This window comes from Vipera ursinii (assembly GCF_947247035.1).
Source record: "Vipera ursinii genome assembly, chromosome: 2".
Classification (NCBI taxonomy): Eukaryota; Metazoa; Chordata; class Lepidosauria; order Squamata; family Viperidae; genus Vipera; species Vipera ursinii.
In genome coordinates, this window is record NC_139513.1 from 139173898 (window position 1) to 139201431 (window position 27534).

At 39.0% G+C, this 27534-nt stretch overlaps 1 protein-coding gene across 1 annotated transcript in view; it reads right to left on the reverse strand.

Annotated features, from left to right (window-relative positions):
* Positions 1-11163: 11163 nt before the first annotated feature.
* CERS5 (ceramide synthase 5) overlaps positions 11164-27534 on the reverse strand; it is a 54136-nt gene continuing 37765 nt past the window's right edge. The window contains exons 6-10 of the mRNA XM_083355472.1: positions 25952-26044; positions 24650-24778; positions 23305-23411; positions 19905-20061; positions 11164-12260 (exon numbers count right to left, since the gene is read on the reverse strand). Coding sequence (XP_083211598.1) covers positions 12111-12260; positions 19905-20061; positions 23305-23411; positions 24650-24778; positions 25952-26044 — 636 coding nt within the window. The 3' untranslated portion in view covers positions 11164-12110. The remainder of the gene's footprint in view (positions 12261-19904; positions 20062-23304; positions 23412-24649; positions 24779-25951; positions 26045-27534) is intronic.

Sequence of the window (27534 nt, forward strand, 5' to 3'; positions counted from 1 at the left end):
ATGAAATATGAACAACCAAATACCCTTTTTATATGGAACAACTAGGTTATTATTCAAAGAAGTAGCCTGAAACATATCTCAAGTGAAAATATCATTTGTACGCTGGCTTCAGTGTAGACATCAACAAGATTAGTATTTTTAACTGTAGCTATATATCGTCCAGAATCTGACCATCCTGAACAATATAGAATACACAAAACAATGTGTGAATTTCTTTTCAAATGGCAAAATCATTTAGTTAGGTATCTTAGGCTTTAGAAAATATAGAAATATGTGACTGGCTGTTAATGTCTGTAATATTTCCAAACATACTCACAAATGACTTACCCGATTGACGTTTGTTATTATATTTGTCTTGAACAAGGCACCAGGGATATCATACAAGTATTTAGGATGGTCAGTTGGAAAGGGATCTCTCTACTACCATAAAACTATGTAGAACAGGGATTTAAGATGTAAGTATATGTTTTTGAACCACTCAATGATACGTTCCCAAATTCTTTTAGAATTCACTGCTATGAAAGCTATAGCAGTTTTGCCCTTTAAGCAGACAATTCTAACTGGCTTTCAGTTGTAACAGTAGTTGGGGAAAAATTATCTTAATGCTGACCACAGCTGAGAAATAACATTTACTTAAGAGACATGATGAACTGCCCAAACTGAGAAAGCTGTGCTCTGAAATACTCTTAGCTCTAATGGCAATTCTCCTGCCCTTTCCTGTTGCTATAAAAAGTCTTCCCTTTGCTATTTGGAATTATGTTCTGCCAGCACAGCAGTCTGTTAAGGACTGTTCTCAGTCTTGAAAAGAAACGGACAGTGTAAACTAGACAATCCAGTATTTGTTGGACTTGGAAGGATAAAGGCAGCAGAGTTAGATCCCGTCCTTCTTAGAGAAGCAGACAGTTCTCAGAATCTGCAAATGATCGTTTACTCAAGCAAAAACTGCATCACAAGACTAGGCCTTTTGGCTAAGATCAAGTGTGGCATCACAAGATTACATATTTTTAGAATGTGTGGATCTGTTTTAATGAAAGCGCTGAGAAGACAAAATTACCCTCTCACTGTTTCCAAGGGGAAGAATAGGTAAAATTGACTTTAAAAGAAAGCATCGTGTTAGAACAGATCCAGAGAAGTGTGTGTAAACAAGCATAAATAGATCGTGTTCTCTGTCAACATGTAATTAAACAATCCTTATACTTCCATAATAATTCCTTGGTGACCAAAGTGAGATAATTAATACAAGCCACATAAGCAAAACTACATGCTCCCAATTATGAATGTAGACCTTACATTTTTGAGATGTAGTAAGTATCCCTCGGTCCTCTGCATGCAATTTCAACACTTTCCAAGTAGACATACATGATATTTAGAAAGAGATGGGGGTCTAGAGACGGGTTTCTGCAGCAAAGTAATGTTAACAATCTTCTTTCCAAACCACCATGTCCCTTTCATTTGTGTCACTGAGCTGAAAGGTTATGCCACTCAGCTGCTAGAGGTCTATTGAATGACTCTGGGTTGGCAAAAAAATTAAACTTTTTCGGGTAGCTAAAAATAGTCCTTGCTTAACAACGATAACTGGGACCAGAAATTCCATCGCTAAGTAATGTGGTTATAAAGTGTGAGGTCACACAATCACATTGCTTAGCAACAGCAAACCTGGCACGCCCCTTGTGTTGCTTGAACAAGACGATCCTCACAACTTTCAACAAGCAAAATGAAAGGGGAAGCCTGTGGGAAATTGCAAGTCCCCCGTGGCTTGCAAGCAGGCCAGTGGGCAGATAGGTGGCTGCTGCCAGGTGAGGGAGCATACAGAAAGGAAAGACTCAAAGATTCAATAAAGAAAAGTACCAGGAATAGGATATCATAAAATTAAAAGTAAATTATGTACAAATGATGATTATGTGACTGTGGGACACTCTGGATATCATAGGTGCACACGGGTTGCCAAATATCCATATCATGTGACTACAGTGACACTACAACAACTGCAACTTCAAGGATCAGTCATAAATCTCCTTTTTTCAGAGCTGTCATAACTTTGAATAATCACCAAACAAGTGGTTTGCAAGCAAGGACTATGTGCATTGACTTTGCAAATAAAATGAGTTCAAATACATTTTTGAAATGGGAGATAGCACTAAGTTCATTTTATTAAACTATTTCAGCTCTTCCTTTATAGTGCAATGCAAAAGCACACATAAGCCCTTGTGGTTACAATGGGGCTGGCTACTAGATAATGAGAGACAAGGTGTCAAATGTGACATACTCTGTTGCTGTTAATTGCTGTCAAAATATGGTAGCCCTATGGATAATTATTTCTAGAATGATATATATCACCTTGCTGGTCTTCCGTTTTTGCATTTTCTAAACCCAAAATCTTTAACAACCTTTCTTTTTGCATCACGTGTCCAAAACAGAAAAATTATAGCATTGTTATATGTTTAAGTCTGATTTCCTCCAATAAAGATTAATTTGTTCACCAGCAGACAATGGTACCCATTGCACCCTTCACCAGCAAGTAATTCTGAAGAATTGATTTTATTGCTGACTTATTTCTTCACTGTCCAACTTAAGACAGTGGCATATCATGTCTAATTTTGCTCTTATCAAGACTTCTTCGGTATATTATTAACTTCTAGAGATGTGACAGTATTAGACTGTTGTAACAAAAAACGTTCTTGGAATATTCAGCTTTCACTTAAAAAGTTCTTGTAACTCTTCTACTTTTATATTATTCCTAGTGATTTAAGATTGTAGTGCATGAAGATTGTACTAATGTAAATAGCATCAAATTTTTCTCAATCCCATTAAAGATAACTCACAATATTAATACATTTTAAGGTAGTGCATTTTCCATGCATCTTAACCATATCCCATCATAAGCAAAAGGAGTGGTCTCTAAACTCTTAAGGCATGTCTTAAATGATGTCGTTTTGCTAACAGGAGGATAGCAGCCAGCCTATGTTTATGCTAATTTCAAGTAAATATTAAATATGAAATAACTATTAAAATTCACTCTCAGGGCTCAGTCGGAAGTGGCTAGGAAGAAACAGAGCAACTTATTTCCACCGAAAACTTCACACCTACCACATGATGGCAACAAAGCGTTTCTTATGTCCTTGCAGCGACCGGACTAATGCTTTCACTAGGTCTTCCCTTTTCGTTTTGGACTTCCTAATTTGTGGTCCTAAAAGGGTAACGTCCCTCTGGCCCCTCTGTTTCTAATCGCATGTAAACTCTAGCTCACTCCAGTGGTATTGCGGCCTTTAATTAAGATAAGAAAACCTGTATTGTCATTTTTTTACTGTGGGCATGACGACACACATCAAAAATGAAATTTTGTTGCCTGCTCTCAAAGTGAGCACATACATGACACACACCTAAACATACCATATACAACATATACATACAATATATAACATACTAAACTAAACTAAACATTAAGAAAACCAAGATCATGGCATCCGGCCCTCTCAATTCCTGGCAAATAGATGGGGAAGAAATGGAGGTAGTGACAGATTTTATTTTCCTGGGCTCCAAGATCACTGCAGATGGGGACTGCAGCCAAGAAATTAAAAGATGCTTGCTCCTTGGGAGGAAAGCCATGGCAAATCTAGACAGCACACTAAAAAGCAGAGACATCACCCTGTCAACAAAAGTGTGTATAGTCAAGGCTATGGTCTTCCCAGTTGCAATGTATGGCAGTGAAAGTTGGACCATAAGAAAGGCTGAGCGCCAAAGAATTGAAGCCTTTGAACTATGGTGCTGGAGAAGACTCCTGCGAGTCCCTTGGACTGCAAGGCGATCAAACCGGTCAGTCCTAGAGGAGATCAACCCTGACTGCTCTTTAGAAGGTCAGATCCTGAAGCTGAAACTCAAATACTTTGGCCACCTAATGAGAAGGAAGGACTCACAGGAGAAGAGCCTAATGCTGGGAAATGTTGAGGGCAAGAGAAGAAGGGGACGACAGAGAATGAGGTGGCTGGATGGAGTCACTGAAGCAGTAGGCGTGAGCTTAAATGGACTCCAGAAGATGGTAGAGGACAGGAAGGTCTGGAGGAACGTTGTCCATGGGGTCGCAATGGGTCGGACGCAACTTCGCAACTAACAACAACAACAACATACAGCATATGTATAGACCAGCTGGCTCAGGAATTCTGGGAGTTGAAGTCCACGAGTCATAAAACAACCAAGGTTGCCTATCCCTGAAATAGACCTACACCTCTACATAGGGCTATTTATATTGCGAAAAATATAAAGATAACAATAAGGGACAAACATTGTTTATAGGAATAAATCTATTACCAACTTGCACCATCTGTACTTTGCACCTCAGGCACAGTAGTCCTATTTTAATACATTTTCCGCCACATGGAAACGGAGATCGTGAGGGCAAGGAAACTCACTAAAAACTACAAGCCCCAGTATGCACCGCAGCATCAGCCTCGTGAGACGATACCAGCACGCATAGAGTTATAGCACTTAGACTCACACATGGAATACAATGTATTGTCGCCTTTAGATGCCGTATATTATATGTCTGGAATCCTGAGAAAGCTGACTATAAACTTGCTTTTAATGCTGCAAGCCGTTCAGAGTCGCTTCAAAACGAGATGGGAGGCAAATAAACCTAATAAATAAAAAGTTAAATAATGCATCGAGTAACATCGCATCTATTTCCTCGTAAAGTAAAACCCAAGCGGACAATCTCAGTGATTCCCCTCTTGGTTGCTATCTTTTAGTTTGCACGAGAGCATGGAACCTAACCCAGGTCATTTAGACTCGCAGGGGTCTTCAAACTTGGCCCTTTTATGACTTGTGGACTTCAACTCCCAGAATTCCTCAGCCAGGCAAGCCTGGCTGAGGAATTCTGGGAGTCGAAGTCCACAAGTCATAAAAGGGCCAAGTTTGAAGACCCCTGACTTAGAGGAATCGTCCTCGGTCCTGAGGAAGGTGGAGGAAAAGGAGGGCGTGTTCCCTTGTCAGACCCAGGTTTGGCAGTCTCAACTTTTTCCTACGTTTATGTCTACGTCTACGCATCGAGCTCCTCCCGATAGGACCTCTCTTTTCCCGAGGGGAGTTAGCCAAGCGAAAGTTACGGCGTTAGCCGCGTTGAACTCGGAAGTAGAAGAAGTCCGCGTTGCGCGGCCGCAAAGCCAAGCAGCGGAGGGAAACCTTGCGGGTATGTTATTACTGGCGAGTATAGTTAACGGCTGAACTCTTAAACCGTGATAGAAATCGCTCTCAGAGCCCGGGAGAGCCTAGGCGAGGAGGTTGCAGCTGCTGGCGTTTGCAGCCCGGGCGTCACGAGACGAAGGGACGCCTGCCCGGGCTCGTCCTCGTGACTCTCTGGATCTAGATGGGGGGAGGGGAGGAAGAGGCGCTTCTCATCCGTCTTTGTAACGGCCAGAATGCTCTGTTAGGTTTTTTCGGGGGGATCGCCTTTGAGTCAGTTTTTTTTTTTGGGGGGGGGGTTGGGCAGGGGTAGGCAACCTCGGCTCTTTTATGACTCATGGACTTCAACTCCCAGAATTCCTGAGCCAGCCAAGCTGGCTCAGGAATTCTGGGAGTTGAAGTCCATGAGTCATAAAAGAGCCGAGGTTGCCTACCCCTGGGGTTGGGGGTGGAGAGCGTCAAGATTTTGCAAATGATTTGCTTCTGTCTCCTTCTTAGGGTTGAGAGAGAGAGAGAGAGAGTGACTGGCCCAAGGTTGGCTGTGTGCTTAAGGAACTCGGGCTCTCTTTGGTTTCTAGCCTTTAAGGTCTCATAATCCTCAGCTAGGAAAGAGATGGGTGTGTGTTAAGGATGTCTGAAGGGGATGGACGCTGAATTCTAATGTATTTCCTCAACCCCGGGTGATCCTCGACTTAGGGCCCCAACTGAGCCCATAATTCATGTTGCTGAGAAATTTCTTAAGTGAGTTTTGCCTCATGTTATGACTTGCCACATTTGTTAAGCGAATCGTTGCAGTTGTTAAATTAGTCACACGGTTGTTAAGTGAATCTGGCTTCCCCATGGACTTTGCTTGTCGGAAGGCTGCAAAAGATGGTCACATGACCCCCCCCCAGGCCACTGCAGCAGTCATAAATATGAACCAGTAGTCAAGCATCTGAATGTAAATCATGTGACCATGGGGATGGTGCAATGGTCATAAGTGTGAAAAATGGTCATAAGTCACTTTTTCAGTGCTGTTGTAACTTTGGTCACTAAATGAACTGTTGTAAATCGAGGATTACCTGTACTTCAAAGAAAGAGTAGTGAAAACTTGGAACCAACATTCCATGGAGGTAATGGGTCAGTCATCACTTATGCTTGATAAATACATGACCACCATCTGACAAAAAAACATAAAAAAGAAAACAGACTCAAAAGGGTTTTTAATGGACCACTATGTCTTTTTTGTCATCACTTTTCTCTTTTTAATTTCTGTGGTAAGCATGGAGATAGTTTGAAATTTCCTTCCAGTTGTAAAATTCAAGAGTGTCTTCTAGCCAGTCAGGTGCGAGATTTAAACATTATGTATATATATTAAGAGATTTGGATGAGGTCATGTCCCATTTGTATTTTATTGGGGGTAATTTAAATATTGCTCAACAAAAATGCTGCTTTTCCTTACTCAGATTTACTTTCATGGCCAAGTTAAATTCCTAAGGAAAGTCCATACCAGTGCTATTACTATTCTCAGCCATCACGCTACTCTGATGGAAAAAAACTGGGTCAAACTATATTGTACTGGTCTACTTTAGAATGGCAATGAAATAGCATCTGCTTTTCGAAAGGTTCCTGGCACATGGAAAAGTTTAAATGTTAAAAGAAGAGCATGTTCTTTCTTCACTTTGTCCTTATGTCTGTGGACTGAAGTACTGTAATAGTCTTCTCCACCAAATGTATTTGCTTTAACAAAGTTGGAACTGACTTTGATAATAGAAGCCTAAGTTTTGCCTAAAATACACCATTTGAGCATTCTGTGTTTGAGAATACAGTTGAAAGCTTGCATTCACCCATGGCTGCCTGGTGGATGATTATGTATGGATGGAGACATCCATATAAACACTTTGTGCTATCTAGTAAGATAAGCTTTTATTAGGAGGTAGTAATAAAACAAAGGATTATTGAGCTGGCATCAGAAGTGAATTTATAAGAAAAGTAGAGGGGACTGTGGGAAGAACAACTGGGGTGAGAACTTGATAGGGGTGTCATAGCTAGAATATTAAATGTCACGCTGCTGGAAGATATATTGCTGGCATTAGTAAAAAGCAATAGTGGCTGGTATACAGTATCTAAAATGGACTGGGCAGGGTTATATAGCTGAAGTTTTGTTTTGTTCCTGAGATAGTGGAAAATAAGCTTATTGGAAAAGGGCAAAATCTAGAAAAGTGTGCCCAAACCAAAAAGGAGGCAGCTACATGGCACTTTATTCAATGTAGGCCTTAGGGTTTGAAGATAATAGAAGATAGAGCAATATTTGCCAAAAGCTAGCAACTGTTTTTAGAGTTTTGCTTTTGTCTACTAAGTATGGTAGGATATGATTAGAGTATTCAGAAATAGCCATGTGTACATATATATTAATTCAGTATTGCATCTTGGAAAACCAAAGGCAATTAAAGCAATTTTAAGTTAGTCTAGTTTGTGTGTGTAAACCTTTTGCAATGTTTTCCTATTTTCAAATTGCTGTGTGTACAGGAAAAGGAGGGGAGTGGTGTACATTATCTTGTATTGACTAGCAGTGAATGATTCTTGGTAGGAAATGAAAAAAAAATGATGTGCTTAATTTAATGTATTTTCTTAACCCCCAAATGTGGATTTTGCAATATGTCTCTCATCAGATCCCAGGAAAACCCTTAAAAAGATTTTGAAAACTGCATGTTGTCTATAGTACAGCAGTGAGATAGTTGAAGGGTACTCACAGGTAAGATCATATTGCAAAAGTACTATTAAACTGCCAGTTATCAGCTTGTATTTTGGGGCAAAATTCAAAATAGTATTGATAAAGCTTTAAATCCCTTAGTTCAAGAATACTTTTATGTCTCTCCTACTCCTACTCCTTTAGGCTGCTGGCACAATTTAAAGTTATATGAAATATAATGAATTGAAATATTTTCCAAAGCACTATCAGAACATTTTTTATTACTGCCATCATTTAATGCAGGCTTGGGCATTAAGTGGGCTGCCTGCCGTGCAAACTTCCACAGGCAGCCATTGCCAATTTACTAGCATTGTTGCTATCATAGTTTGCAGGCCATTTTTTAAAGGTCCACCCAGTCGAGCTCTGATGGTGAGAAATCTGTGTCTGGCTCTGAGATTCAAGGTGCTGGTGATGACCTATAAAGCCCTAAATGGCCTGGGTCCGGGATACTTGAGGGAACACATCCTGCCAGCATCAAACTCCCTTCGTCCAGTGCGCTCGCACAGGGAGGGTCTTCTCAGGGTGCCGCCGGTAAAAGATTGCCGGCGGATAACACCCAGGGGGAGGGCCTTCCCTGTGGGTGCGCCTGCCCTCTGGAACCAGCTGCCCGTGGAGCTTAGGACCGCCCCTGACCTTCGTTCATTCCGTTGGGACCTGAAGACCTGGCTCTTTGAGCTCTCCGGCCCAGGCTGAGAATTTTTAACTGAGGTTTTTAGTTAAGGGATAATTTAATCTTTTTAAAATTGTTTTTTAACTTTTGTATTTTGTTTGATTTTAAATACCCTGTAAACCACAATGAGTCCTTCGGGAAAGGGCGGTATATAAATTTAATAAAATTAAATTTAATAAATTATATATTAATGTCTTCTGGATTTATTCATAAGAAATCATCCTCTTACTGCGAAACCCAAAAACCGTGGCATCCTGTCAGAATAAAAGGAATCTGAGCTTTTAGCTTCTATCTTGAGAGGACTCGGGTTGGTTGCTGGACCTTCCAGAAAATCAACAATTGATTCAACATTGGTAAATGACAGGGTGGTGGCTTTGACTTTCTCCTCCTAACCAGCCTGCTGCGTGGAGACTGTGTGTGCATCTATTAGGCCTCCAGCCAATACATGTGGCCTTAAAGGCAAAAATGTTAGCTGTCTTTTCTTAACTCTCTTTGCATGAGTAGTCTTTTGCCCCTAGCATCGCTATAATCCATTGGAAGGCTTGTCTATGGAGATTCTCAATCGTCCAGGTCATGGTTGTCTCAGTTCAAGAACTGAAGAAGCTTCTTGGTTGAGAAGCGAAATATTTTCATGCACAAACATTTCAATTGTTACAGGTTATTTTTAGCACATGTTGTATGACCTCTGTCTAAAAAATGCTGTCCTGAGCCATTCGTGTTCTGAATGAGATGCTGCACTCGATCTCAAGGACAGCAGATTTTAAATGTTTTTTCAGAATTTAGAAACATAGAGAACTGATGGCAAAAAAACTTGAGTGTTTCATTGAGTGCCCTTTGAATTTTTTCTTTTTTTTTAAAAAAAAAAGTCAGATGATGGACATGTGTTTATCCCAAGCATGTTTAAACTCAGTTTCTGTTGATTGATCCACCTCTGCTGAAAGTTGGTGCCAAGCTTCCTCTACTCCAGACATGTCAAACACAAGGCCCGGGGGCCAGATCCGGCCCGCGAAGTGGTTTCATGCGGCCCGCGAAGCCATCCTGGAAACAGTGAGGGAACGGCCCCCACTGCCTTGGCTCTGGCCCAGAGACCTTCAGATCTGTCCCACCCCTGCCCAGGCCCCCATAGGCACCCTTGATGCCAACGATGTAGAGCTGGCCACGCCCACCCAGCAGGCCATACACTCTCTAGCCACGCCCACCCAGTAGGCCACACCCACCCTGGCCACACCCACCCGGCCCCCTGAGGGCAACCGCCATGCTGATGCGGCCCTCCATGAAATTGAGTTTGACACCCCTGCTCTACTCTTTCTGTGAAGTAATTTTATGAACTTTATGTATCTATGCTGCTATAAGAAAAGATAACATTTTAAGTATTTTTTTTATCAACTAGCGTGGAGGAGATCCAGTTATTAAAAATCATGATAGTAATAGAGAACTCTCTTTTCTGATCAAGGAGGTGATTCTAGTTTTTTAAACCTTCATTAACTTGGTTTGCTCTATTCAGCTAAACTCCAAACATCCCTGTACTGCTCGTTTTTTAACAAGTTCTATACAATGTATATATTTAATGGGGTTGCATCAAGCTGTCTTAATTATGATTTAAGTTCTTTGCTTTCTTTGCAGCAAAAATGGTTTCTGCAAAGCAGCTGGCTGACCTTGGCTACAAGACCTTTTCAAGCTCCATGATGCTTCTTACTCTATATGGTGGCTACCTCCTGACTGGTGGTGTATATCAGACATATCAGAGAAATAAGCGACTGAAGGAGCTAGGGATAAATGCTGATGATACAAAGTAATGAGCACTCAACACCACATAGTATGTGTAATAAAGACTGGTTTGCTTTATCAGAAACTTCTGGGATTTTTGCCATGAAGAATGTGAATTTCAAATTGTTGAAAAAGTGGAAATATCTGTATGATATTTGTCATTCCATTCTTCGTTCACAGTTTCTCTCATTCCTACAATAGAAACTGTGAAGCAAATATTAAAAAAATTATTTACAGATAATTTGCCATATGTTTTCATTTCTTTCTGGCCTTAACCCCTCCCTCCTCAAACAGAATCAACTCATTAAATCAGAGTAAGTTTTCCATTCTTATCAACTTCCTGTCCCAATTTTAAAACAACGTATCTCACATTGTTTATTCTGGCGTAGGGAATAGTTTAAGTATCTTCTGAAAGATGTGAATTTCTTGCATTGTGATGATTTATTCCCTGACCATTCTTCGGTTGATTATAGGTAGGTCCTTGTATTCCATCAGCTCTTTAAATCTATGTGCTACCTAGCATGCAGATGATTTTGCTAGCCATTTTCATTGCACCAGAATAAAAATAAAAAGTAATGAAGAAAACTATATTTAAACAGTCTAAGAGGCAATATAGGATCATCATCCATGCCAACAGAAGGCCATGCTTAGGGTTAGATCAACAATCATACCTACTGAGACACAAACACGAGTTATTTGTTTTGCAGTGTCAAGATGATAATTCTTTTTCGTCATTAAATCTTAACAACAGCAAGCTAGCAAAATAGAACTCGAAGACCACAGTGAAAATTACCTTTCTCAATAAAACAAAATCCTTAGGTCCTATTCATCAAGCACTTTTTAATCACAGAGTAAACAATAATATAAAATGATGATAATTCAGGGGATTTCCAAAGCCCAAGTCCTAACAACACTTCCTCATCTTCCATCTCCTTTGAAGTACCATTGAATAAAAGGCAAGTAGGGGCAAGAGACCCATCGAGTCCTTCTGAGACAGTCACTGCTTCCCAGCAGTATCACGCAAGATGGAGGTTCGTCTGAGATCACTTTTCTTCTCAAAACATGGGTACGTTCACAACTTATCTTTATGGGACAGTCAGCAACAAACACTGGTCATCCCTACCTATAATCCTATCGTTGAAAACTACTCATTTTGTTTGGTAATTCTTACATGAATTCAAATCCAGAGTTTGTAAAAAAGAAAAAAGGAATCACAATGAAGACTTTGGAGATGCTGCACCACTCAAGAAAAATAACAAATGCCAGCTTTCTCTTTCTTATCACTCAGTAAGATGACATGAGGGAAAAAAATTACCATTGATATGCCGTGCACTAACAAGCAAATCCTTCACTGCCACAATCCCCAGGTTGTTTTAGGTGTAGCCCAGTTTAGCATCCTAGGACATAAGTAGGTCCTACAAGAAATATGGACTAACTATCCAAATATCCTGGAATGCAGTAAAGCAGACAGAACCTGTTGGTGATCAAGCTTAACAAAGAAAAAAATGTTCTGAAGCCTACTTTCTTTCCTCCTCTCTTACATATTTCAACAAACATTAAATACAAAATGGCTTATTTTCTTTAAAAAGTTAAAGTTGAAAAAGGTTTTGCACTAGTAATCAGCTTCTTCATCCTGTGCAAAATTGCCCATGCTGTGCATGGAGGATTTGGGAATGATGTGGCAGTTTGATTAAAAATTTCTTGTAACTGTGGGCATTTCTAGGTATTTGAATTCAAATCTTTAGAGTGGGGGCAGCTGTCCCATTTTTACTCTTCTGCCCACTGGTCACTAATTACATGGCCATTTATCCGATTGCGATCATTGCTTGGAATTTTCAGAATTCCTTTTCTGTTGTTTGAAGTCACATCATCATCATCAGAGCTGCTGTCCACATCACTGCGCTCGTCTCTTGATACCTGATAAAAAGGAGAAGTATACCACAAATAAGGAATTTAAAAATTAAAAACAAGCTCATATACAGTAGATGCTTTTTCTTTAAATGGTACAGTTTAAACATTTAATTATGGAACTGAAGAACTTAAAAAGACCAACAATACCAGGAAACTGGACAGCCTCAAAAATCATCAAGCTTTCTTTGAGAGCAAGGTTTGCTCAAAAAATAAAATAATTTTGAGGGAGGCAGAATCATAGATGCACATGCTAGTACACGCTATTATAGTGAAAAGAGCAGATAGCATTAATTATATATTAAATTCTCTACAGGAATATATTTTTAATTAGTAATAAATTGTTTTCTGCCTTTTCTCTTTCAAAGACATCCTAGTTAACAATCAAAATGTTTATATATTAATAAAAATAGCCTTAAAAGTTAAATAGATTTAATATTCTTAAGAATATTTAAAGTATCTTTAAAATAGCTCATTATAGTAAAATTAAAGAAGCCAGATTGATCTGCCTAAGATACGGTGTTCCATAACCTGCCCGACAAAACATCTCATGTGAAAGAGACGATCCTCCACAATCTTATCTTGGGGGAAAAAGCAGTATCACGAGAAGATGGGTAATTCCCAACCACTATTCTGAATTGATCTCATCTCTTTCACACTAAGGTACTCAAGCAAAGTAATAGAAAAAATAGCCCATCTTCTGACTCTTTTATCTTCTCCCATCTTTATATTAAGTCAACGAAGTAATCATGGGGAGCACAGAGAATGTTGCCACAAAATAATCAAAAGCAAATGAGAAAAAAGACTGGCCTTAAACAGAGAACATATCTCAGTTTGCAATACAAAGAAGAAGCAAGGAACTTTAGAATAATAAATAACAGATGAAGAATTTGTTAAAGATAGCCTAGATAGAACGACAGAAAAATATCTGATGGTTGTTCTATACCTATCCTGTTTGTATTAGCAGAATCCCCTGGGGTACAATTTGTATTAGGTATACATGATCAGCTCAGAATGAACACATGTTAAATTGGGAAAGGAAAAAGAACTGAACATATCCACAAATTTAATTTAAAGCTGAACAGAAATATTCTGCAACAATTCAGCTGTCAAATTTGCAAATCTGAAAATAATTTGATATATTTAGCAAGATCAGCTCCTGGCTGACCCTGGTGATGAAGAAGTTGTCTCTTCTAATTCCCACTATAATATCACTTTGATAATTATTTTATCTCAAAGAAATTACAAAAATGTGAATAACTGAGACAGTTTAGATAAACTATAACACAACATTATTTTGATATAATGAAGACAATTGAAAATCACAATAAAGAGATCAAGGGAGACATCTAAACCGAAATGGAAATATTCTGAATAGAATACATACATAGGAACATTATACATATCATTTATTTTCCTGAATATCATCTTCTATGTGCCCCATGAATTTGATAGTTACTATTGAGAAATGCTACCATATGACGTACCATCAAATATAGTTGATAACAAAATTATGTCAATTGTATATCAAACAATGGAGGAAACAGGCTTTACAATCCAAATCACTCAAATTGACTCAGACATAACAATATTTCCCAGTATAGTAATTCAAAAGTGATTCTATTCCACTGTTATAGTTATGTCACTTTAGTAAGCAAGAAGTTGATTGAAAATGTTTTATCGGAAACTACGGTAACAGCAAAAGTAATTATTGCCATAATTTTGAATTTTATAGTTACTCGTGCATGAACGATAGAGGAAGGTTTTCACATTAGCAGAAATGGACCAGTTGACTAATTGATATTGGAATGCCGATCAACATATTATTTCGACTGAAAGAGGGGGGGGAACAGAATTCCCTAAACCTCAAAGGTTTAGTAGTTTGGCTTGCCACAAGGTGGCAATATATTATTACTGAAAGAAAAGTAAAAGCATTAACTGAGATTAATAAGGAGACTGAACTGGTAAGATTCTTAAGAGCCAACTTAATGATTTTATATTATCATTTGAGCACTTGCCAAGGCAGGTACACCTCTGATTTAACAAGGCTAACAACGGTAGAATGTGCTCAGACTAGCCTCACCCCTGATTACTCTCAGCCAGGTGTATGCACTTTGAACAGCCTAAGCAAAGCACAAAAAAATCAGAATAAAGCCATACCAGTGGCAAGTTAATGATTGCTAACACCAACTGCAGAGACCTACTTTTCAGAGCTGTAATAATCCTGCTGTTGCCTGAAATTTCTTGCACAAGAGAAGACAGAAAAAAGTGGACTGTGATCTATTCTTAATTTATGACTATTGTTTTCCTGAAGCAGCCGAAAGAAAGCTATTGGGAAACACTTTAAAGCGTTTATATTCTGGATTTCTGTGCCAATTCCAATTATAAGTTGTCCCAATTTTAACTTTTAAATACCATGATGGCTTCTTATACCATCAGGAGGATACCTGTAATTATGGGCCCTATACAACACCTGTTTGGTAAGATCTCATCTTAACTTTCCCAAGATGAGCAAAAGGATAATTTTGAGATGCAATGAGATGAGCAGGATTTTATATTTTGTACACAGTAGTTTTTCATCATAAAGCTTATGTGATCTAAAATAAAATATTTTAACATTTTATTGTGTCTGGCATTTCTAATTACTTTTTTACTTTAAAAAGAAAAGATTTATTAAATGCAAATAACTTTAAAATGGAATACAACAAGTGGTTATAGAGTTGAATAGTACTGAAGATTATAGCCTCCTAGTCTAAACGTGGTGGCTCAGTGGGTTAGGACGCTGAGCTTGTCGATCAGAAGGTCGGCAGTTTGGCAGGTCGAATCCCGAGTGCCACGTAACAGAGTGAGTGCCTGTTATTCGTCCCAGCTTCTGCCAACCTAGCAGTTCGAAAGCACGTAAAAAATGCAAGTAGAAAAATAGGGACCACTACGGTGGGAAGGTAACAGCGTTCCGTGCGCCTTTGGTGTCTAGTCATGCCGGCCACATGACCACGGAGATGTCCTCGGACAAGCGCTGGCTCTTCGGCTTTGAAACGGAGATGAGCACTGCCCCCTAGAGTCGGAAACGACTAGCACGCATGTGCGGGGGAACCTTTACCTTTAAACTTTCAGAATAACAACAATTTAAAAGACACGTGTGAAGCAGTGTCCACTTGACATTAGGCAGCTCTGAGATTTAATTTGGGATGATAGCATTTAAAGCCCAGGAGGTGGGGGGAAGGCAGCCCTCCCCCTTTCCCTTACAACTGTAGCAAAGATGGCACTTACATAAAAAAAGAAGAAATACAACTTCAATCTGGTACAGAGAAAAGGAATGAGAGAGAATGGAGATTACAGGGAAGAGTCCACTCCTGACTAGGAACCTGATGAGAAGAGACCCCCAACTTGGAAATTATTTGTAGCCATTCAGCAGAAATACACACCTACGCTTTTAAATTAGTAACTACAAAATAAAATTAGAGAAAGGAAAAACAGGAAGATACAAACAGAAAATGGGGATAATGTGAATAAACAGTACAGAAAAATCATCCAAACATAAAAAAGGTTCTTTTGAGAAATAAATGCATAATTCTGGAACAGAATTGCTTACATTTGTTAAAAAAAATACTTGTTACTGGGACTCTAGTTCAACACACTAATCCTAAATCATTTAGATTCAAGTAATGATGAATCCAATGATTGTAAATTCTACAATCCCTTTCTACACTACAAATAAGCCGTCTCTTACATTACATCAGATAGTTAAATCTTTCTTTACAGGGTTACAGCAGGTACAGCTAAACCATCTTTCTAAACTATCAGGAGACTTGATGTACAAAACCCCATTGTCTCTGCTCTCACATATTGATCTCAGAAGAAAAGAAGTAAAAACTACACCGATTCAACGAGTTTATAATTTTGCAGGTTACAGATGTCAAGAATCTCATTTTTGACAGCAACACTGCAGACACAGGCCTGAAATAATTACTATGCAAAGGGAAGAAGAGTTCAGTAATAAAATATTTTGATTTGTTTATCAGAAACTTTATTTCTCTCTTGTATTCAGACATAAACTAAGTATGATTTAAGATATCTCAAAGATGCTTTTTCACGAGGCAACTGGACTTTCTTGTTTTTCTTTGAAGACGTTCCACTTCTCAACCAAGAAGCTTCTTCACCTCTGACTGGATGGTGGGAAGTGGAAGGATTTATACTCCTTGCAGATAGCTGGTCATTTGCATTCTTTTAGAGAGTCATCGAGGCTACCTGGAGATTTATCTTTGTAGTCAGGGTCACCTGAGTAGTGCAAATGGGTGTGGAGCCTTCTTGGAACTGTTAAAAAGACTGTTGTAGACTGAAGATAGATGATGTTGTATTCCCCCCCCCACCCCGTTGAGAGAGGGCTATTCAGTTTTGACATAGATGTCCTCTTTGACCCCTCTTTCAAACCAGCGGTCCTTTCTGTCCAAAATGTGGACTTTGCTGTCTTCAAAAGAACGGCCTTTGTCTTTTAAATGCAGGTGGACTGCTGAATCTTGTCCTGATGGGTTTGTTCTCCCATGTTGTGCCATGTGTTTATGAAGCGATTGTTTTGTTTCCCCAAGGTACAGAACTGCACATGGCTCACTGCACTGTTCTGCATATATCACGTTGCTCAGCTAATGTCTGGGGATTTATCCTTGGGGTGGACAAGCTTCTGCCTTAGTGGATTCTTAGGTTTGAAGTGTGCACATATGTTGTGTTGGCTGAAGATCCTCCTGAGTTTTTCCGATATTCCTGCAATGAATGGAATGACTACGTTGCTTTGTTTATTGTTTTCTTTTTTGTCTGCTGGGTCTTTTTGGGGATTTGATGAGGCTCACTTGGGATAGCCACAAGTTCTGAGGGCTTCCTTGATGTGTTTTACTTCTTTTTCTTTCCCATCTTTGCTGGTAGGCAGGCCTTCAGCTCGGTGATGAAAGGTTCTTATAGTGCCCATTTTGTGCTCCAGTGGGTGGTGAGAATCAAAATGTAAAAATGGATCTGTGTGTGTGGGGGGGGTTTCTGTAAACTTTGATATTAAGGCGTCTGCCTTCCTTAATGTATAATGCACAGTCCAGCAAGGCTAGACTATTTTCCTTAACATCTTCGTGTGTGAATTTGATGTATCTGTCCACCGAGTTGATATGTTTGGTGAATGCTTCCAATTCCTGTGTTTTGATCTTGACGCAAGTATCATCCGCATACCTATACAGTGAGTGGGTGGAATTCCTATGGGTGGAATAACCCATATCCAGTCAAGAGCTGAAGAAGCTTCTTGGATGAGAAGCAAAACGTCTTCAAAGAAAAACAAGAGAGTCAAGTTGCCTCATGAAAAAGCATCTTTGGGATTTGACCTAGATGACTGAGAATCTCCGTAGACATGGGATTTAGATCTTCTCATGGCACAAATTCCTGAGAATCTTGAAATGTAGTTTTTATATAAGTGGTTCTTACATAATGCTTCAATAACTGCACTGTGATTATTACTGAGATAATATTTGTATTTTCATGAAAGGTTTTGAAAAATCTTTTCCTTATAGACTAGCAGTTATGGTCCTAACCCTGTCTCATCAGCAAGTAGATGAAGTTTTCAGATTAACACTAAATCTCTTCATTTTTAAAAAATTAAAAGCCTAAAAGAGAATAATCTGGAAGAATTCCTTTCATATAAAAGCACAAACTTCACAAAAGCTAAACATGCATTGTGATTTTTCAATGAGAGTCCCTCCCCTCCCCTCCCCTCCCGATAGTATAAAATCTGAATTCAGGACATTTTTTGTCACGCAATCTCCATTTTTTAAAATTAGAACATGGCAACCATTTGGCATAATAACAATAGCAATAGCACTTAAGACTTATATACTATTTCATAGTGCTTCACAGCCCTCTCTAAGTGGTTTACAGAATCAGCGTATTGCCCCCAACAATCTGGGTCCTCATTTTACTGACCTCAGAAGGATGGAAGGCTGAGTCAACTTTGAGCCGCTCAGAATCGAACTCCTAGAGTGAGCAGTGAGTTAGCCTGCACTACTGCATTCTAACCACTGTGCCACCACGGCTCTACATGATGTCCCATGTATGATTTGTGATTTCACAATATTTGACACCTTGGAAACTTGTTTTTCACAATTATTTTTTAAAAACCTGGGTTTGAAAGTATGTAGGAACCCAAAGGGGAAAGGTTCCTACAATTGATGAGCATTTTTTCCCAAGCCAAAGACACCGCTTCAGTTACTTGCATGACTTAGCATAGATTTGTAACTCTCTTCCTATCAACACAACTTGCTCTATCTAGATAACTGATGCCCACATATAACATCAGATGCTCCAATTACATAAGCTTGCCTTACATCAGGGGTCTCCAACCTATGGGCCGTGGCCCACTACTTAGCCGTGGCCTTTTGGTCACCAGGCTGCTTGAAGGGATGGCCAGTGCACATGCGTGTGGGCGTGCACTCACCTCCCACATTCACGTTAGCGCTGGTGTAAGTGTCCCATGGCACTAGCACTGCCCCGAGCATCCCACTGGCACTAGCACCACCCCTAGCATCCTGCTGGTGCTAGCACCGCCCCATTTATGGCACACGCTTGGCCCAGTTTGTGCTCACACATGCGGCCCATTTGCGCTTGCACATGCGGCCCATTTGTGCACTCGCACACGTATAATGGTGCCTGCCTCCTTTTCCGGGCCACCAAACCAAAAGAGTTAGGGACCTGTGCCTTACATTAATTCAACTTTACACAGACTTCTGAGCAAACAAGCAGAAGTAGCATCTTTCCCTTTACAAGGCATGACCACTAGGATTACATTTCCAAAAATGGAACAGAGACAATGTAGCAAGGAGATCAGGGATAGCTGAAGGATTCTTGTCCCCTTCACATGAAACTGTCAGTAGTAATGGCCTTGGCCCAGAATAGGAATGAAAATATCACGTTATCATTCTATCTCCAAACATTACACAATGTTTGGAGGACAGTTGATTCAATTCCAGATTTAAAAAACTGAATTACTCAATACTTCCAGAGTGGAATGGTTTCATAAGCAAGTGTCTAGAAATTTGTTATTTATATTTCACAATACATTAATCCATGTATTTCTACCTTTCCTGCCCCCATTTTCTTTCCTGGTACAATAAAGAACTGTGAAAAATCAGGTATTCTTTAATAAACTCAACGAGTCCTACATACATGACAAAAAAGGAACGAAAAACTGATCTGATTTGCACAAAGTAGTCTAGATGAGAAAAGTCTAGCTGATCTTGGCAATCTCAAAAAACATACAAGCCTTAAGCAGAGATGAACCTTGTTTACACTTAGATGAAAGACTATTAGGAAATCTCAGTGCTAAAAGTTAATGTGGAAAGTTGACAAAAATATGGAAGAAAGCTGTGGCACACCATTTCCATTGTGTTGTGAAGAAAACAATATTAATGAACCTAGGTATTTATTAGAGCCAAGTTTGCCTGACATAATCTTTGCTGAGTATTAACAATACAGAATATAACTATTATATGCATTACAGTATGATTTAAGATGGAAACCTTCAGTAAGGTGGCAACTCTCTTTTTTCAGAGTGACTGACTCTTTCGACCTTGTGAAGAAAATGAAAGCCACACTCATTTTTCTGGTAATGAAATTAGTCATGCATACCTTTCCTCGTGCCACAGCTTTGTAGGCAATGCGAATGATGAAGTAGGACCAGATGATATGTAATACTTGTATAATTAAGAGAAGACCATTGAACAACCACCAGGATGGGTAGGGGCCAATTATTTCCCAGCTTTCAAACATAGTAGTATTCAGTATCCTAGAAATCAAACAAGAAGAGGTTTGCATTCATTGTCTTATTCTGAACTTTGAAACTTTTCTCCCATTACAATTTTTTCCCCAGAGTGAAAATGCCTCAAATCTTTTAAGTGCTGATATAACAGCAGGTAACCGTGAAGAGATACCAGTTTTCTCTCCGCTTGGGTTTTACCCCACAACGATTTGGGTAATCTGGTGAATTGCTTACCAATTCTCTTTATTGAGAACAGTGAAAATGGCCCGTTTTATTTTATTAAATGATTTTCAGGATTCGGAAGACATAAGTCTCCCAGAATTAGAAAAGTTGTTTAAGATGGGTGACTATACAAATCTTTTAAAATAAATACAATGTGTAATCAACCTATAGTAGGCTTTCCATTAACTAACTTTGAAGCTAACTTCAAAAAGAGCCACGTGGAAAGTTGAAAAGAAAGCTAATGAAGTCAGCTCACTTTTGTATATGGAGCTCATGAGACCTCTCCTGCCAGTCTTCATTAGCTATGTTTGCCTTGTGGTTTTCAGAGGAGAGACCTCTTTGCCAGGAGAGGGGAAAAATTAGCCCACTCTTTGCAGCCTAAGAAGTGCCGTAGGGTATTGCAAAACACATAGCAAAGGAACAGCGGAGCTACTTCCCAGTGTAATCTGAGAGAAGCGGACTCCATTAGGAAACCAGGGCATTAAAATAAGGATAGTGGAAAACAACATTAAAAATTCACTGCTTTCCTACCACCTAATAACGGTTTGCTAAGCGATATAGCAGAGTGGGCTAATATGGCCTAATCATTAAGACTGGAAACCATAGTAAAAAAAAAAAAAGTCCTATCTGCAAATACCAGAGTGCCAAGAAAATTAACAAGGCAACAGTATCTCAGTGCATTCCCTCCTAAACTCAGGTAGAAGCTTATCCTTGGAACTAAATATTAATGACGTATTTCTCTCCAAGCTAAAATGTAACTCTCTTGGGCACGAAGCAGCTCTCCAAGGATTCAATGCATCTTTCTTGCCTGAGGAGTTCTCGTCTATCCTAACCTAAAAGGAGGCAGGAATGTTAGGTATGTTCACCACCTTGATGATAAAAATCTAACAACAGCAACACCAACAACAATTGAATCAATTTGAATCCATCCGCATGTAAATTTAATTACTCCTAATATCAGCATTATTGTTGAGTAGCAAATATTATTCAGTGGAGCATGGGTTGCCGTGGGAGAGTTCCTGAGAGGCCTAGTGAAGGCCCAGGTCCAGAGCACAGTACTTCCCCAGTTCCCACATACACGCAGGGAATGCATTGTCATCCCAGACTGGGCACCATTTCAGAGTGGCCACAATTCATTCCCCATTTGGTGCCTGTTTCCGGGACAGTGCCATGCAACCTTGTACTGTATCCAGGCAGATCAACAGCTTCCCAAAGATCTATGGAAAAGGCAAGTAGACTAGTCATGACGGAGGTGGGCAGGGAAGAGAGCATGGGACTCAGCAGGGTAGGAAACAAGCCCAAGCCCTGGGGCTACCCAGTGGTGTAGGATTAAGGGGGGCAGAATGATGGAGAGTTGCTATAGCAATCCTGTGGTTGGTTGTAAGTGGGCCGATTGTCAGGAACCAGAATTTTCTTCCTATGATCATGCAGGCACTGCAGCAGCCGTAACTTCAAGCAGGTGTTGTAGGTCCTTTCATTCAGTGCCTTCATAGTTTTGAATGGTCACTGAATGAACTGTCGTAAGTTGAGAACTGCCTGTAAAACTATTACTAAGGACAAGGACAAAAGTACACATTCATCTTCTATAATCTGATAACTTTGGCTAACATTCTGGGTAACATTCTAGCTATAATCCATAATAGAAAATCCATCAGATCAATAACTGAAATTTGTCTTGTGGGGTCATCTAAGGACCCATGGTTTCTATATTCAATGATGAGTTCATAATCATTAAGGATTTAAATTAGTGCAGAAGGCACTAATTCTCTTTTTATCAGAAAATGTATTGGAGCTACTTAACCATGTGGCACACGCCAAGTTCCAAAACTTTCTGGCCCATGTTCCTGACTCTCTTTGCTCAGAATGGTATCCCAGCAACATAAGCATCATTGAACTTGAGGATAACCATGAAACTACAAACTAATGAGACTGGACAAGTGTTAGAAGAGGCAAAGTTTCATCAGGCCTTCTGGAATGACTCGGCAGCCTGAGATAACTCACAGCAAGCCTCATAAGGAAAAATGTGTCTTTTTACCTTTGACCCACAAATTATAGGGATTCCTGTAGGAATTAATCAAGGCCAAATGGAATCCTTGAAATAATACAGTAAAAACCAGGAATAAATCAACAAACCATATTCAATTAATTCAGGAATTAGTAACCTTCCCAGATCTTACATGCCCCTGGGTAATAGTATAAAGCTATTACAATTGTATTTAAACGATGAAACAATATTAGTAATGTTTATGATACGTGGAATAAGGAATTGGACTATTCAGTTCCAAATCAATGGATGTCAGTTTTAAAAAAATGTAAAATAAGACTTCTTATGACTAAGATTTGATGCCAATTTCTCAGAAAAATTTGTGTTTGTTGGACTTCTCAAACTTTTTTTTTAAAGTGAGTTTCTGTTTTGGCATTGTAAGATGTTTGATGACTCTTGACCCACATGATTTGGTCATATTCTTCCATGATTCTCTTCTGGTCCTAAATCAATGTATGTTTGCCTGTATATATGTACAATAAACACTGGGGGGGGGGGTGGAAATAGTTATACATGTGATGCTGAATACTATGGAATTCAACATTTTATGAAGAACTTTGAATTTATCAAGCCTAGGACTTAATAAAGAGAATTATCTTATGTAGATGGAATGAATTTTACACTGATGTTGAAGACTGAAGTCAAGAGATGTATTCTTGATTAATGTTTGAAATGCTTTTACGGTATATTCGAAAACTGAGTAGACAACTTTTTATACTTTTAGTAATATTGGACTAATTTTTAAGAATATTTTATGGACTTTGATATATTTCCCTTAAAATTTAGTTTATTTTCAGGATCATTAAGTATAATTTTAATTCAACCATTATTGACATATTATTTTTCTGTTTGTTATATTTCACAAATAAAAATTATACAATTAAATTACCTGCATGTTATTTCTACCTCTGAGAATACTGCACTATTAAGTCTCCACCAAATGACTTCCTTGATCTTTCCAATGTATATAATTTACAGTTAGGTGTCCACTTCATCATACTTACCAAATAGGAAAAATCCCCAAGCGGGTAATAATAAACACTACACTAAATGCTATAAAAGTGGCATCACAAAGTCGCTGACTCTTCGCATAGTTGAACAACTTTGCAAGCTAGGAAAAACAGAAAGCATTAAAACAACTCTAGCTGCCCATCTAACAAAATTATTATTTACATCAAAGATTCTACTGATTGGGTTTCTTTTTTTTTCTTTTTTTTAAAGAAAAAGTAACTGTGAATCTGATCTTGGCACAATGAAAAATGAAGAAAAAAAAATACAAAATAGCCCAATATCCTTTATATTCGAAATACAAGCTCAGAAAGAACTAATAGAAAATGAATATGGCAAAGATCAAGAACACTCAAGGGCGGTATATAAATCTAATAAAATAAAATTAAATTAAATAATAGCCTCTCAAATTAAGATGCTTCAGGCCTGGTGTTATCCAGTAACACCAGTCAGTATCAGTTATAACTACAGGCAATCCTTGTTTAGCAATCGTAACTGCGACTGGCAACTTAGTCATTAAGTGAAAGCATGACTGTACTTCTCGTTTTAATTCAGCTTTCTTTTGCTTTACAGACCTGCCAATGCGAGGACTGGTTGTCAAGTTGCCTTTTCATCACTGCAAACAGCTGCTAAATGAAGCAGTGGCTCAATGAGGACTATTTGTAGTGACAGTATATATTTCCAAACAAATGCTCCTTATATATTGAAGTGTTTGCTGTAAATAGTGATGGACATGGTCATCCAAGAATGTTTAGATAATTACTTATTTGTATCCTATCTTTATTATTTTTACAAACAACTCAAAGCGGTAAACTTATCCAATACTTCTTCCTACTCCTGTTTTCCCCATAACAACCCTGTAAGAAGGGTTGGACTGAGAGTGTGAGTGAGTGACTGGCCCAAGGTCACCCAGCTGGCCTTCATGTCTAAGGTAGCACTTGAATTCATGATCTCCAGTTTTCTAGCCTGGTGCCTTAATCACTAGGTCAGGGGTGTCAAACTGCCGGCCCACAGGCCGGACGGGTCATCCAGAAGCCACGCCCACCCCATTGCCGGCAATGGCAAAACAGTCCCGATACATCTCATGACGTCATGTGACGTCGCGAGTTTGACATGTCTGCACTAGGTCATTCACAAATGATTTCCAAATGGTTTTAAGAAACAGCCGTTGCCTTAAATGGACTACTTACAAATCACCATGCTATGTATACACAGCATAACACATTGTTTTAATCTTTTTTTGTGTGGGGGGAAAAATCCCACATAAATTAATGGTAAGGAAATCAATACTGTAGACTGAATTATACAGTAGTATTAAATAATAAAACCTAGAGTACTCACTTCTAATAATATATCTGCTGAATCATGGATACATATAACCACAGTACCTACTCGCACCATATGGTTTACATAGGAGAAGGTAAGGAGTCCAACAACAATCACATGATGGAGAAACATCATGAAGAAATCCTGAATTTAGAGGAAACAGGATAGAAATAGCTATAATGATCAAGGAATTAATGTACTTTGATATGCTGCCTCTCTTGCCGATAAGGCAACTATGGTTGCTTACAAACAATAAAAAGATAAAATGTAGAAGCAATTAAAATTACAATTAGAATAATTGTATAATTTTAATTATAAAATCGACCTCGTAGGATTTTGCTCCATCCATTTGAAATAGACACAATGAAAATATATGTTCCTTAAGATGCCTGGGGCAGTTCTACTGAAAAAATAAGTGACGGGTCTCGGGGGGGAGGGGGAGGAAGGTGTGGGACCACGTAGGGTGGGAAGCAGGGCCAAGTCCTGCAGGGACCCACTGGGATGGATGCTTATAATACTGTGACCCCTGCAAATTGATGAATGCTGTAAGACAACTTCATCACTAATCAACTGGTGTATATGCTCACACAAAAGCATATGTAACGCACAAAGTCTAACTTGAAATTTAAGATTCAAGACTATCAATACTATCCAAATTATCTATGCATCTCACTGAAAACAAAAATAGTTTCTCTGCTGCAAGGCGTCAGAAAATAATCCTAATCCCAGAATATAATTATTTTATGTTTTTCAAGGCAGTTAGTTGGAATGGGGCAGCATTTCATTTTACGGGAGAAAACGTCCGGGCAAAGAGGACTACTGTTCTTCTTTTAAAATCCCTCCAATCTTACTTGTGGAATTTGCTTGAATGTTAGATAGCCTTCCATTCATTAACTTTGTTCTGAAATAAGCACCCAACAATAGAAATTCTTTCTGAAGAAGGCTACTCACAACCCCTTGCAATTTTAGCAATGCTAAAGAATGAGAAAAGCCAATCCTACCGCATTCATCTTAAAGATTCAAACTTACTATTTTTTTTAAAAAAAACTTAAAACATCTAGCATTTTCTGAAAAACAATTAATTTAATGCTTCAGCTAAACATTCCAGATATAACTTTTAGAATGACAAAAGACTACTGCTTTAGCCAATTAAGATATTTTAACCTTCTGAATTGTGGTGTAATCTGCTATAGTATTTAATCAAGGACAAAATGGGGTATTTCTATTATTATGGGCAGATCTTTTTAAACCTGGCTAACTAAGAAGGATTCCTATAGGTTTAGGGAAAAAAATCTTAGAAAAAAACTTGTTTCTTACCTTTCGCTTAATATCGGTAAACTGTGAACACAAAAGAGATGAGTAATAGGCCATTTCGATGATATAATAGTAGTAAATGTCAGATGTCAGGGGCTGGAAAACAAAAAAGTAATCTTGTTTACATGGCTTGTCCAACATAATTTGGTCCAGTAGTGAAGGTGTCAAGCTGAGAAACCAAGAAACTGAGTTCTAATCCCATTTTAGGTGTGAACAACCATCTAGGTGACTTTGGCTCAGTTACTGTCTCAGGTTTGTTGTTGCGGGAAGAAAAATAGGAGGAAGGAATATTAAGTATGTTCCCCACCTTGGGTAATTTATAAAAAATAATAAAAGCAGGATAAAGCTAAATAAAATAAAGTCTCCATTAAGGGAAAATTTTATAAATCTAAGCTTTGTTTATTATATTTTCAAATTTGAAAGCTATTTAATCTGTCTTATTCTTATCTGTGCAAAAATTGCTATCAGTCTTTAAATAGTGAGACATTTATTTATTTAATTTTTATTTTTATTACATTTATATCCCGCCCTTCTCCGAAGACTCAGGGCGGCTTACAAGCTTAGCAGTAGCCTTCATTCTATGTATATGCCTGCTTATTAGGGCTTTCACACACACCCCAAGTGGCATTATTACAAAGTCAGCTTAATTGCCCCCAACAATCTGGGTCCTCATTTTACCTACCTCGGAAGGAGGGAAGGCTGAGTCAACCTTGAGACTGGTGGGGTGCGAACCTGCACTAATTGCAGGCAGCTGGTGTTACTTAAGGAGGCATCAGCCCACTGCTCCACCAAGGCTCAACTGATCACATCTGATCACAACCATAATATTCTTTTGAAATAATGTTAAGATGTAAGAAAATATATCTATATCTAGATTGATCACAGAAACCAAAAGCAGGAAAGCAAAGCAGCATCTTCTTTCCTACTAGCAGCTCTCGGTGAGAAGGTGAAAAGTGATGTTTCCATGCCTTTCCCCCTGAACTTCAAAATACAGGATGGTGCATGGCAATAGAGACAATGCTCTACTTACAAATGGATTACATTTCTAGAGGTTGTTAATAAGTCCATTTTGTTCACAAGTCCAACAGGCATAAAAAACATGCAGAGTTATCCTTGGTTTCCTCTTGTCCTGCGCACCTAGGGGATGACCATGTGGATGTTCTCCTGGTGGGGGGGGGCATTTCTCCACTGAAAGCCTCTCAGGGTGGGTATTCAGGGAAGATGTAGGCATGGCTCAACTTTTTTTTTATTTCACCACCTGATCAATTGTGGACTCTGCAGGCCAACCCTCCCAGATTGGTATTCAGGCGGAGTAGACTCCTCCTCACACCTTGGTGACTCCCTCGCCTCCTTGTCCACTTCTACCCACCCCATGAGCTGACATATTCCATTGGCTCCATGCCCTCAGACATGGAATGCAGCGGTCCTTCTCAACAGATGGTTTTTACAATAGTACTGCCAAGCACACATATGCAGTACATCATAAACTAACCCTTTTCTGCCTTCTCCTGCCTTCTGGAACCTTCTAGGTTAGAGTTGAGGACAGGTTTGTTCATATCAGCAAAAGTTCAAACTCAAAAGTTCAC